At 37.3% G+C, this 14,686-nt stretch overlaps 1 protein-coding gene across 2 annotated transcripts in view; it reads right to left on the bottom strand.

Moving 5' to 3' along the window:
• Positions 1-505: 505 nt before the first annotated feature.
• GABRG3 (gamma-aminobutyric acid type A receptor subunit gamma3) overlaps positions 506-14,686 on the bottom strand; it is a 315,420-nt gene continuing 301,239 nt past the window's right edge. For both annotated transcript variants that reach the window (XM_061377594.1, XM_061377593.1), the window contains exons 7-10: positions 13,258-13,410; positions 6,143-6,339; positions 4,617-4,646; positions 506-1,070 (exon numbers count right to left, since the gene is read on the bottom strand). In XM_061377594.1, coding sequence (XP_061233578.1) covers positions 792-1,070; positions 4,617-4,646; positions 6,143-6,339; positions 13,258-13,410 — 659 coding nt within the window. In that variant the 3' untranslated portion in view covers positions 506-791. The remainder of the gene's footprint in view (positions 1,071-4,616; positions 4,647-6,142; positions 6,340-13,257; positions 13,411-14,686) is intronic.

Below are 14,686 nucleotides of genomic sequence, written 5' to 3' on the forward strand. Positions count from 1 at the left end.
TCAATGACCATCCTGTGTTTAACCAGTCATAAAAAAGACAGTTAAAAGCTTGAAAAATTTTAGAAGTTATGCCTACAGCTGCCTTAGTGATAGGCAAGTCTTTTATTTATATCAAAATAATAGCTTTCTCATAACTCTTCCCTTTCACCTTAAGTGGAAACCAATATGTGTAGGTAAGTGGCTGCTTCCACGAATCCCAGAAAGTAACGTCCATGTTTTGATCACACCAGACACATTTCCTACTGTCATTTGGTGGTTTCTCTATAGCAAGGAGATCACCGATGAAATATTTCCCCAAATCTATGGGACATAGCTCAAGCAAGACTAAATACAAATGAGTGGATTCACCAGCTTTGGCTTATTTTCCAGTGCCAGTGTATGTTGCTATGAGCCTCAGGAATATGGCAGCATTCTGAAGTAAGTATAGGAATGAAAACCAAAAATTACATATTTAAACTTTGCCTGAACTGTGTATAACTTCTATGCCAAGGGAGAACAGTAGAGATTCTAATATACAGTCATTATTCATAAACATTGCTTACACTACAAATTCAATTGAACTTGGTAAGGACCTTTTCCTTAAAATGAACAGCAGTAAGGAGAGAATTCTTCCCCACTTTTCTTTTTCAGGCAATTACATATTAAAATTCTTCATTAGGCTTTGTGACGGTGAAGGTTAATGTGGCTTTTATAATTTGAGATGAAATTGACAGCGTCCTTCACTTTTTCTCCACTTTCACCATCCCTCCGCAGTGTGAAAACACAGCAGTCTTCACCACTACAGGCAACATTTAAAGATAGAGGTATCCAACCCAGTAGACCAGGTTAAACAGCAGGAAGGATGTAGGAAAAAAGACCCTAGAGTAAGAGTCCAGTTCTAAGATGTCTATGTGAATCCGTCCTCTCCTCCATGAGCCTGATTTACACTCTTCATAACAACAGAAAAAGCTCTGGCAGTCTTTCCCATCCAGACATTCATAGACACACGCATCTTCAAATTCTTGCCAATACATGGCATTGTTCAATGTGATGACTGTAGTTGGTGGTCTCATATCAAGTACAGAATAATTCTGAGGAGAGAAAAAGAAACCAACATTTTGATAAGCTTCCATGGATGATACAAATCAAAATTAAGAATCCTGAGAAAAAAAAATTTACAGGAGCTGAGAATAAGAGGTTGATACTGTAGGAATTCTAGATCTAGAGAACATCTTTCTTTCCCTCAAAAGTCGCCTTCTCAGCTGAAATTTCCGTTGAGACATTGAGGAGTAGAAAGTTAAATAATTCTAGGTGAATTTCTTGTTTGGGTAACTCAATCTTTTTTTTTTTTTTTTCACACTTAGGAGTTCACTTGCCTGTCAGAATGCTATTGTCAAGTTTCCTTAAACCCTTGCGCTACTACATTTAAGAGTGGATTCTGAAAAATAAGTAATATGTTTCCCCCCATCATTTCATTACAGAACAATCTCCAGCTACTATAGTTTCATTTACTGCCTTTGAACTTTACCATAATTTATAAAAACAGATATGGTCAACAGGTAGTTATAATTTCAGTACAGGATTTCAAAACGCCATCCCTAGGCATTGTGCCCTTTAGTGTGTATGGCACTAACCATGCTCAGAAATAGGACATTTTGATATCATGCATCCTCACAGCACTACTCACTCCTACAGACCTTTTCTTCTTCAATATACTCCCTATTTGCACTTTGTCAGCTTTTCTATCACACCATTTCCTTTTCATGATAGGTGCTTTCTTACAACAGTCTCCTCTCTCATCAAGCCAGCCATTCTATCCTCACAAATGTCACTTCCTCTACCGGCATGTACTGTCCCATCAGATTCACGGCCTGTCTGCACCATGCTGACAAAGCAGACTCCAGCCCTGCCAGTGCAGTTTTTTCTACCTCAGGGGTCCTTCCTCTCCCTGTGATTGCACTGAGCATTGCCTCTGCCTGCAGGAGCATGCTGGGTGTCCATTAACAATCTAGTCATACCTCTGCTTCATGCCTGCATGCATTCTGCAGGACGATCTGGGCCTCTGCTTCCACACTTACTATATACAAAGTACTTAGAATTTCCTGTTGCGGGTGGTGGGGTGCATCTGAAAACTTTCACTTTGGATGTGAAGCAGATCAGAAATAGGACTGATGTGCCATGGTGGAAATTTTCCTTTTTCTGTTGACTTCATTTTCTTTCTACAAGCCCCTTGGTTTGGCCCACTATACTACTACCCATTTCATTAAAAATGCTGATCTCTGAGCTAAGAATTTGATGTGGTATCCTTCTGCTTAATGTTGGCATCTTCAACACAGTTAACTACATCTGAGCAACTGTCCTATGGTATCCAGCCAATTACTTCTAGGACTCAGTTCATCTCATCATAAGTAAATGGCTAAAATCTCATAGGTGCGTTGTGCTGTGGACTGTAAATATATTGCCATTTGGAAGCAGATTATTCCAAATCTATTTGTTGTGAATGACTTTATATCTGAGATTAGATGACAGAAATTACACCCTCATGGTCTTCTCTCTCATTTGTGAAGTTTCAAGTGGCTGATTTCGGAGGTTTACAGTATGCTATACACAGAAAAGGCTAAGATTATTGCACAAGCAATCATTTTTTGACTGCAGCACTTTGGAGAGAAAAAAAGCTATGACTAAAGAGTACATGGAGTTCTGCTATACCACTGTGGCACACATTGTTCATTTATTTCAGTCTTTTATGAAAATTTCCTACTCAGGGACTGAAATTTTCTATGCCTGGCTATAATTTATAATAAAAAGAAGGTTAAGTTAGACCTCTCCAGATGATTTGGTAAGTGAAGATAAATAAGTGCCCTGGTGCTGAAAAGGAAACTTTCTCATATGTCAATAGCCTAGGTTTTTTGTTTTTTTTTTTTTGTTATTGTTTGATCAACTATCTGCTCATGACAGAAGAGAAAATAAATACCGTGATTAATTTGATTGCTCGTAGGGGTACTGAAGTGACTAGATACAAGGTGAAGGTGGGTGGTACCCACTGAGTCCTGTGCGTCTTGCTAAGCTGCTCTTGGGAGGAAAGGGATGTACAGGCAGTAAGCACCATCCCAGTACCCAGCACTGAAATAAAATTATTTCAGACAAGATATAAGTGTGGAGGTTTCTCTAGGAGAAAAACAAGGGTTGGGATTATCTGAGCATGGATTTACTAAGATTAATAAATTTCACCTTTTAGGTGGCATCACTACAAGTCTGGAAAGGAGAAGATGATATCTTGAGCATCAGAGATATATGCAGGTTGTGTTACACTTTGAACATGGAAGTTGTTTATGTATAGGAGAGGGCCCAGCTTGATCTTATACTGACAAAAAAGAGAGAGAGAGAGAGGGAGAGGGAGAAGACGGAAAGGGAGGGGAGGGAAAAGGAAGAGAGTTTGGAGAGGGATAAGGAAAAGGAAAAATAAGAGGAAGATGGAGGGGGAGAGGGAAATGGAAAAGGGAAGGGGAAGGGCTTGCAAAGGCTGCAGATATTTTCCAAGCAGATCAGATTGACTAGATCTAGCCAAAGACTAAGTGTTAAACCCTATTGTCATTTTAATTGTGTATCTTTTCCATTATTTTTTTTAATTGGAAAAAGGAAACTACTGCTATCCAGTCAATGTGCCTTATTAACTTATTCTTTCGCATAAGTCTGTCCAGGGAGTGACAGCAGTAGTGAGTGTACAAATGCAATGCTTGCTGTAAAACCGCTCATTGTCAATGAGCAGATTTTCAATGCTATAGAGCTCTTTAAATACATCAGAAAACTCATGGCAAAAAAAAACCAACCAAAACTGAAAATAAAGTCTAGAACATTATTTGTTATAGAGCCAGCAGTTGTAAATGAAAAGCTTCAGCATATTCAAATCAAGAAATGCAAAAGCAATGTTTCATTTCTGTCCCTGTTCTTATTTGGACCTAGTAACTAGGAATCAGGCCACCCAAGCAGCTAAGTAACTAGCCCTCTATATGCTTTTATATATATTAGTATGCATTGCAGTTTCACATTTCATACAACTGGGAGACACAATTTGGTGCTCAATTTCAGTTTTATCACTTCTATATGTACACAGACAGTTATATGGAGGCTTCAGAAATAGAATTTATTGCATTTTTAGATACAGTACAACTAACTGTGTTAAACTTGTGTGCCCAAATAATTTGAAAATCCACCTGAAATCTTACTAAAGATTTTACAGATATGTATAAATGAATTATTTTTCATGAAACTTACTTAAAACTCCATGTAGGTTTGTGACATAACTTGTGCTTACTACTTTTTTCTATAAAATGTAGTGAGAAACTGCAGTATTGTATAAAGCAGACACAGAATTTCTGGGGCAAAAATAATATGCAATATTATACACTTGAACCTTCTCTCTCCCAAATAATTTGATAAGTCCTTATCGAAAGAGGCAGCTATGTTCCTCTGCAACAGCCAAAACCAAACTGACTTTTTAACTAAAAAAGTAAAGCAATATTTATAGAAAAGTCAGGGTAAAGCATAACAGCATTACAGCTTTCTCCAGAATTATCGCAAGTAAATGTCAACCATACATTCATGCCTCCATTGCTTTCACTGAATAGTTTACTTACCATCACATGGCCAAAACTGACATCAGGTAGCTTAAAAGAAGATAACAAAAGAATTATTCAGAAGGAAACATTACTTCATATGCATCTAATGTTCAATAGCGTTTTTTAAACCTAGTATTTAAATGCATTTGTCCATAAAACACTTCATGCTGAATATTCTGTATATTCAGAGTAATATCTATACACTTTAAAATTGCATGAAACTTCAGTAGAATGCACACTTAGTTTCCACCTATTTTAAATATTTATTGTACCCATTAGATTAATTACTTAGCAAAATATGTTTTAATTACTTAGCTAAATATGTGTTGATTCTTACATTAATTTAAATCTCATCATTGTTGCATGCTTCCTTGACATGTCTAGAGATACATCCTATTCACAGAGACTTATGACTTTTTCATTCAGTCTTTCTATAATTTTAATTTCATCATTAGCAAGTTCATTTTTGATGGCCTCATACTTTTCTTTTGGCAATAGTCTATTGCCTTTTGTGAGCAATGCATTCTTACAAGATACTATTGGAGGTTCGATGGAAATTTCATTAACTAAGTCAAAGGTTTCCTAGGTTTTCTCTAATTTCATATTTATATCAGCTTTTCCTTCATTAGTTCCTCATTCAATTCTTTTGTATAGATCTTCATCTAACCCTTTTACTTCATGATCTATTATTCCCTGAAATTAGCCTTCTCTTTCTTCAATTTCTACCTTAAGATTTTTCCTGATTTCAAATGTTCTCATTTCCTTCATTACACAAAATGGCATCCAACATGTCCAATTAATGTTCTCAAACACAATAGTTTCCACTGCTCTTGAGTAGACAATCCACTTCCCCTTCCCTATGTTTTCACTGAGATTTTTTTCTCCATTATCCTGCCCCTTGTTATCCTCATAGTCAATTATAAAGTACACCAGGCAATTCTTTCTTCGCATGATTGTTTTAACTGATTCTAAATAAACAGCTTTTGGGGGGCATCTGAATGTTACTCCTCGAAGTGTCTTTTTGGTCCAAAATGTAGCTATGTACAAAATTTTTATAAGTGGCCTCTGTTTCTGTACTTGGGAATAAGCTCCTTTGTGCATAGGGCTAAAAATAAGTCCTGGTTCCAAGTGGAAATATTGAAATGTCATTTGCAAAGTCCATAAGTATTTCTAGACACGTTAAGCTGAGAAATAGCAGATCCATTTGAATATACATTGATGTGCATATGTTTGTATAACAAGCTTTGCAACCTGTTTCAGTGGGAGTCCTTTATGACATACAGACAAAAGACCTGTAGGCTGGGTTGTTGCTTCATGGTCAGCAGATTGCTTCAGTTAGGAACAGACCACTCAACTAGCACATAACTGATTCTGCTGTTGCTGTGGGCAACTATTTTCTAGCAGCTTTTAGAGCAGATCACACCATAAACGGATAAGAACTCAAAGCAGCAGAGTATCACAGGATTACAGGCTGCCATTGAATGATTGTGTGCTCTCTCAGCCATGCACATGCTAGAAAAGAAATTTAAATGTGGCCATCTTACCGACTTTTTCTTCTTAGTACAGTTTGGTTTCCTGCAACTTGAGTAGTAGTTGAGGGCTGCATACTCCATCAGAGCAGCAAAGACAAATAGAAAACATACAGTGACAAACAAATCCATAGCGGTGACATAGGACACACGGGGTAATGACTTTCTTGCAATGGTGCTCAAAGTTGTCATGGTCAATACAGTTGTGATGCCTGCAGAGAGAAATCAGATTTAGTTGTATGCAGCATTTTTCCATGTTGCAGAAGAATCTTTGGAAACAAAGAAAAATCACCCAGAAATCCAAACTGAATCCAAATAATTCATTAATTTCATTTGGTAATATGAAAAATTACATCATTAGAGGCAGTAGTATTTTGTAAACAAAATTTTCCTCAGCTGTTTCTATTCATCTTTACAAAAGTGACATAAATATCCTGAAAAAATATAACCAGTCCTAGAATGAAATCTATAGGATGTCAGTTATTTGGCTGCTAGTACTTCATATAGTTCCTCTTCATTCCTGAGTAATAGAAGCATTTTCATTCCCCCTTTGGACTGATACTTCATCATTTGTTATGAATGGCAAGCCTTCTGATAGAAAAAATATAGAATTCCTCAATGGCTCAGGAAGAAAAATAAAGCTCTCACTCAAATATGTCTCAAGAGAGATCCTGCTCTAGAGCCAAAATAATCATAAGGTAATCTTTCTCTTTATGGTTAAAGTGATATTTAGCAATGATACACAGTGTTTGAAATGACAGAGGATGACTGAAATTATGCCTTATAGAAAAATTACTTCCCACAAACAGCACTCTGGAGAGGAAAAAGTATCTGTGTATTACTTTTGACTACGTTATGTTTGTGAAGGAATGCCCACCTCTGATTTGTAGTGTTTGATATAAACTACAGCGATTCACATGAATAACCCTCCCCATTAAAACCATTAGAAAGTCCCTGAAAAAGGCAGAAGGCAGATTATTGCCTGGGCCTCAGCCTTCTTGTTCAATGAATAATAAATTGTAAACAAAATCAAACCCCAAACAAAGAAAGAAACAACAACAAAAAAAGTTGCTGCAAAACTCCACAACCCAATAATCAAGATGAGATTAATGCTGATAGGAAGTAGGAAATGTGGGCTTTGCATGTACCTTCAACATCTAAAAGCTATTGGGAAAATATTTCTGTTTCCTGTCATCTGTGCTACCTTCCAATATAAGCGTGTGGTTGCCAAGGTCCAGCATCCTCTCCAGACCCCTCACCATCAGTTCTGTCGCTAGCTGATGCTTTGAAAAAGCTGCAGAGGCAAACCCCATCCTCGGCCACTCATAGTAGTCATCTGCAAAGATGTCCAGATGCAAAAGGTGTTGATTTACTAGCCTAGATTTGGCCCTTGCTAGCTATAGGTCAATTAGTTTTCTGTGTGACCTTGACTCAGACCTTGGGAGTCACTAGCTTCAGAAGAACTGTACCCAGACTATGACATAGTCTACAATATGAAATTAAGTTCTTTAACACTTTCTAATACAAATCCATCCTTTTCAGAGCCATGTGCACATGCACCTGCTCTCAGGTATTTTACTACCTTAAAAAAAATTCCTCAAAACCTTTAGTTTTTTTTCCAGCATGATAAACAGTGTCTTTTTACGTGATCTCAAGGGAAAGCTTTTATTTCCTTCTCACCCCATGATAGGCTCTCATATTACTTTAGGACACTTTTTAATTAAAAGGCTAACAAAGATCTACAGTTTTTCTACTGACTGTTGTATTTACAATGTAATATTTTTCTGGAGGTATAACTTTGTATTATTTGGGACAAGAAGTACTGTGCAGGTATCTGTAAGGACAAACAGATCCCAGAGTGACTATGGACAGGAAGGCAGAGAAATTGAAATAAAATTACCATTAATCTCTGTGCTTAAACGTATGAAAGTCCTCAACTTGAGTCCTATATCTGTTCCTTAAGCCTGAATGTGAATGCCTGCCTGCATTGTGCTTGACAATGTGAAAACCTAGAAGCTCTGAGTGAGAACTAAACCAGCTCAGTAAGTCATGTTGTAGATGCCTCACTAATACAGAATCTAGGAGGTTTGAGTGGTTCTGGACTAATTTTGGTTGATTTAAACAAAGTAGGTTCTATTAAATTTATAGAAATAACAACGGTGTAAGATTTATTTTGGTTTTCAGTTATTAAGAGTGTCCACCTTCAGTCTCTTTGGCAGCAAAACATATTTGTTACAAGAATATAAAACCTTGGGGAAAGGAAAGTTTAGCATTATCACAACCATTGTAGTTTCTGGACTATAAATCATATTTTGAATTATGACAGGGGCATGAGATAAGATTGCTGAATGCTAAGACAGGAACATCCAAGAAGCAAAGAGCAAAGAGAAAGTTGGTGTACCAGATGGTACAGTTTTGTATTCCTATACACTTGCCAGCTGGAATATAGATACGCATTTATGAATAAAATGCAGCACCCATTATTTCCGAGGAGAATATCTACATTCCATGCCTGTAGCTCATTTTCTCTCTGAAGCTAAGAGAATTCAGTTGCTCAGTGGTTTCAAACGCAATAAACCTTGCCAGATGAAATAGTTAAGTCTCTCACTTTGAGGAGGACTGTATGGCAAAGTGAGGTTTGTGTCTGTTACTGAAGTTCACAATGCTCATGAACTGTCTATTTCAACAGAATTTTATATCAGGTAAGCACAGATTTAAGTAACCTGGCTTAAAAATTTTCAGGTAGACAACTGTTAAGTGGGAGCTTCCAAGTTTGTGTATAAATACCATTTTGTGACATTTATGTTCTCTGAACAACTTCCATACCAAAGATGCTATTTGGTAAGTACAAAAGCACTCTCTGGGAGATCAGCTGATGCAGGGATACATAATGCATGAAAACACTTTAAATCCTAAACAGTTATTCAAAATTAGTTTGAAAGCTGCTACCTGGACAACCGTATGCAAAATGAGGTAGCAGGAGCTTCAGTGTTAGAAACTGTTTGGTCACTGAGGCTTATTTTTGCCTATTTTCCTAATGGTATGTTTGTGGGACACTGGAGGAAAGGCCTGCTGCTTTTACTCACGCCATCATTTGTTTAAAAACCTAATTTCTCCACCAGCTCTGGGACATGTTTAGAGCACTTGCTTGGTGTTCTAGTGAATGAGCTTAAGATGGAATGGCAATGAAGCAATATTCATCTTTTATTAAACATGATCTGTATCTTATTTTACATCAACACATTGCTGGCCTTGATACTCACTTTTTATTTAAACTGCAGTTTGAAGTTGCTCTTTAGTAACTGCCTAGTCCTATTACATATTATACCCATTTTGAAAAAGTAGGGAGAAACTGGGATGAAAGCTTCAGTTTAACTTAATTCCCTTCATCTTCAAGGAAAACAACCAATTATTATTTTCCAGATCATGACTTTTCTTCAGATACTTGCCGGCTGGTCTTGACTATGAACATTGGGAAAATATACTTTTGATTACTACAGACAAGCAGAAACAGCAGTGAGCCTATTTTTTTATTTTTTATTTTCCTCTTTGAATGGAGGGCAGAATAAGCTGCAATTACAAAACACAGTTCTCATCCAATACTCAAATTCTATTTCCAGTTTCCCACTGACTCTTCAGGTGGCCTAGAATGAGTCACATTGCCACTTTGGGCATCAGCTCCTCAAAGTGCATGTTAAAAAGGGACTATGATGACAAGTTTTTAAAAAGCACTTTGATAAGTCTGGACAGTGCTGATGAAAGGATACTTATGGTCCCATTTTTTCCTTCCCAGCCAAATACCCCGACTGTTGAGGTTTTTGTCCAGCACAGAAATAGCTTATTACTTAGTGTTATTCAGAAAGGGGTGAAACCTGTCCTTCATATAACTGTGAGTAGCTGCCAATAGCTTTGGAAATTACTCATTAATTTCAGAGAATGAAATATTTCCCTGATGCTAGCCCTTTATATTAATGCAGCTACACTTGGAGCAGGTTGGGGTGCACTGAGCCTACAATTAATTTCAACTAATTAGCAGAACAATTTCAGTGGTTTGCCCTTGGCTGTATTACAGTTTTACCATGTGCCACTATCCAAATGTGGATGTGTGCTATTGCTCAGACAGATTTGTAAGTTGCATTATATTAGCAGACCTACAATAACCTGGGAACATCTGATAACTGCAGCCCAAGAGTCAATAGTCAGTCTGGTAACAGTCAGCCCAGGAGTCATTGACAGTTTGGGAGCAGCACAACTCTGGGCACAAAAAGAGGTGACCCATGTACATATTATTTATTAAAAAGTTATACTTTAGCCCAGTAATTTAATACTTCATCAGAGTTTTAGAAGGTAGTCATGATAGCCATTCAATATAACCTTGGAACATTTCATCTTAATGTTCATATTTCGAGATCATGACCTCAGTATATGAATACATTTTTTGTCTGAAGCTCCTGCTGGATGACGGGGCAAGGCAGGGAAAGTCATACTGCAGTGACTAGTGATCTAGCCTATTTCTGTGTCTAATTAATTGGAAATCAGAGCTGTGTGGTGTGGGGAACCACCCTCAGGGACAGGGTACAAACATTGCTTATGAAAAATCAGTAATGCAAACTCTTAAATCCTTTTCTCCCTTTTCTGCTATGCGTTAAGAAAGATAACCCAAATTGATGCTGTGTGACTCTGCACAAACATAGGCTTCAGACTTTATTTAAAAGATGAAGCATGGTCAGTCTTTCCTTATCTCCACTGGGACACTGAATTTAAGAAGAAAGCAGTTCATCAGATTATGCTAAAGGCCTATTGCTCAATTTTCTGGCCAGGGAGGCAAGTCTACACAGCCAGGAACAGGCATTTTTTCAGGTGCTCTGTCCTCACCTTTGTATAGTCTTTTGAGCTGTCCTGGGGGGTAGATGGGCATCACAGAATAATTCTGTCTTAGGGTCTGTCATGTTGCTGGGGCCACAGTGTAGGGCACTTTGGCACTCACATAAAGGGAGTGAGGACTGAATACTTCTTTATTGGAAAATAACCGGAGACAACTGGACCCACATGATGTCACATGACTTACAATGGTCAGAAGTGCTACGCTTGTTAAATTTACAGACTTCTGGAGAAAATCCAGCAGGTTATGCTCTTGTGCTGACCTCACACAAAATGGGTTTTAAGCAAGAAATATGTATAAAGTGTGAACCAGATTTGGCTGCTTGCAGTCATCATATTACAGGGTCTCTGAGACTTTTATTTCTACAGCTCCAGGTCACTGATCTGCTCTTGGTTTGGAAGGATGCCCTGTGTCACTCACTAAGAATTAAAGCTGATACGACCTTCCATCAGGAAGATGCCTAAGGATTGATAGTAGGAACGGCTGGGATATACCTTCATTGCTTAAATAAAGCTGTGGCTAATGAGGAAGTTATGCTTAGAAGATAATTTGGTAATATATTTCTTCTATCATTCAGCTGAAAGTTACTAAATAATTGAAGCATTAGAAGTTTTGGGAGGAATAATGTTTGTTACCTAGGGCTTAGTGCACCCTGAATAGATGACTGCATGATTTTTGCATGAGTGAAAAACTTACAAAGGGGGATGAGACTTCCAGACAAGTTCAAGACACTTAGCCACTAAAATCTCATTCAGAATGAGTGGAGTTTAGAGGGTTTTTTAGCACTTCATTTTCCTTTTCCCCTTCAGGGCTTTCAGGAACTTTATGCTAGAAACCACAGCACCCTCAGGATGGGTGGTTGCTCAGATTTATTAGTGCAGGAGAGAGACAGAAACAGGACAAGTAATTTTGTACAACTGTATAAAGGCTGTGAAGGCTGTATTGTCAAAGCTTCCTCTTGAGATGAAGTAGAGCATCTCTACATGGTGTTTGAAAGACATCTAACAGAAATGGATTCACGTATAAGTAACTACTATTTCTAGCAAATGCTACTTGTATGAAAAAGGATGGGTAATACCAATGACTCTTGAACAGCTGTATACGGGAGTGGGAAATAGAGGTGTTTGGTACAGATGGCCTCTCCTATACTATAGTTGAATGATGGCTTGTTGGCACACAGCAGCACTTGAGAACACTGTGCTTGCTGCACGCTGCCTCCAAAGAGATATAGCCTGTTCACAGCCCTTGTCCTTCAGTCATTCCTTGCAACAGTATCACCCTCTCAAACCTGGAGACTCATTTGCTCCTACAAATGCTTCCTATCTGATTTCAGTCCAAAAAAAGGCAGGTCAGATTTTAATAATATATTCTTTAGAAATGAAATTATTTAGACAGTCTAGCTGGTTAACTGAAGATGGTAACTCCTGCAGGAACAAGGAAAGGATAGCTGGGAATGTTAAACTCTACACTTGAAAACAGGCGTATAAACCTTGACATAGTTTCCTCTTTTTCTTAAACTGGTAGATTTGTGACTGAGTTATTGCTGGCAGCCCTGGCAACCACAGTCTGAACTAAAATGTTAGTTTTCCTTTGGTTCTGCTGTATGCCTCTTATATAGCCCTATGCCCTTGATGTTGTCAAAGCATACAGGTTTTCCTATTGGCATACGAACAAAAGGTCAACATTTCTAAGTGTATCCTAAAGCATAATTACAAAATACACACATTTGTCCTGACATATATGAGCTGCTGGAAAACTTATACCAGCATAAATCTCCAGAGTCTATGAAAATTATCTATACACCTAGAGTGGAGCTTAAATTCAAGAGCACAAGCTAGAACACTTTGTCTGAGTTAATATTATTATATCCCACAGTTTTATGTATATATAAGTCATAATGCCCTGTGGGGAAGAGTTTCAGAAGGGAATGAAACCAGCAGTGCAATTAGTTTATTCTTCCAAAATGTCACTAAAATATCATAGTGAGAAGAAGGAGACAGCCACTAATTCTCGAATATTATGCTAGTGTCATTCCAAAGGGTCAGAATAGTTTACTCTTAATTATTCTATTAAAGGCAGAAAACCAGAGGCTTCAGTGGTAAATGTGGGTCTGCAAGCTGCGGTAACAATAATCTGAAGCATATAGTCAATTGTGTCTTTGGTGTCAGTGGTGTCTTTGCTGACATTTTCAAATGATAGTGAAGGAACTACACAAAAAGGGCAGGAAAGGGAATTATTAACAACTTACCTAATGCTGTTCTTGCTGGTGTGGCATCTTTTTTAATCCAAAAGGATACCCAGGAAAGAACAACTGTTAATATACAGGGAATGTATGTTTGAATAGTGAAGTATCCCATTCTTCTACTTAAGTCAAAGTATATAGTCATGACTACATAATCACCTGCAATGACAGCACAGAAAATAAATATACATTTTGGTGAGATACAGAAAGTTGCTCCGTGACCTGTTAATTTTTTAAAATTCATAAAAACTGCATACAAAATATTTCTTAATGTTTTGAGAATTTTTTACAGAAATGCTCACATGAAATAGAATTTAAATAAACTTTTCCATTCTAATTTCCTTTAGTTTTAGGTGCTTGTGGAAATGTTGATCTATTTGGACAAGCAGAATCTCTCAGTAGTCATTCTTGATGAGTAAATTTTTGAAAGGCATCTTGAATTTCAAGACTTGTCATTTCTGAATGGCTCCATGGCCACATCATTTACGGGATTCCGTATCCAAACTGCACAAAAATCTGTCCTTCTGTAGGCTATGTTTTCCCTGCCTCAGTTTCAGGTTTGAGTGATTTCTGTCATCTTTTGATATACAAATCAGGCAGTAGCGGTCTTTATGGGAAGTGTAGAATGCACATGAGTATGGCTTTACATAAGTTATCTGTAGACACAAGTTCACCAGAATCTGCATGCTTGAAAGAATTAATAATCACAAATCAAGAGTCTCTTTTTCTCAGCATTCCTCTATTTCAAAGCAGTTGTCACTTTTCGTATCTAAAACCTTCAGAAGGTGAGTCTGGATATAAAGTTTATTATTCTACTGTAAAAAGAAAATTAAAAATTACTAATAATAGTAAAAATCATAAAATCAAGAACTCAGTGAGAAGACTAGTTTGTCTCACATTATATGTTTTTTTTTTCCATAGTATGTCTCTTGGTAACCCTTGTGACTCCACAAGCCATAATAATCTGTCCCTCTCTCTCTACTCAGTAGAGGCTACTGACCTTATCACCTTCCTTTTTTACTGACAGCTCCCTCAGCTTCATAACGTTAACTATCCTCTTCTCTCAGACAGTCACAGTGATTAACAGTAATGAAACTGAACAGAGACCAATTTTTGTACTTTGCTTGAAGTATGTTACTTTCATTTCAGATATGAAAAAGAATTTATATGCCTGAGAACTTTTATGGGGTTTTGTTTGATTATGTCAGACATGACCTAATAAATTATATTGTTTTTTGTTACAAGCTTTGACTTTATAGAATATAATATTTGAAGAAGTCATGTGCAATATGTAAGTAAGTCTGTCCTACCACAACAAAATATCATGAGACTGAAGAAATTATTAGCATAGAAAGATGCATCTCCCAAGGAATGTACACGCAACTCACCCCAGTAGAGGCATACTGGGTTTATTAGATGTGGCTAATTAAAGCTT

This window comes from Neopsephotus bourkii, unplaced genomic scaffold, assembly GCF_033783945.1.
Source record: "Neopsephotus bourkii isolate Nb327-2 ecotype Australia unplaced genomic scaffold, CSIRO-AGI_Nbou_v1 NB_1760, whole genome shotgun sequence".
NCBI classification, from domain to species: Eukaryota; Metazoa; Chordata; class Aves; order Psittaciformes; family Psittacidae; genus Neopsephotus; species Neopsephotus bourkii.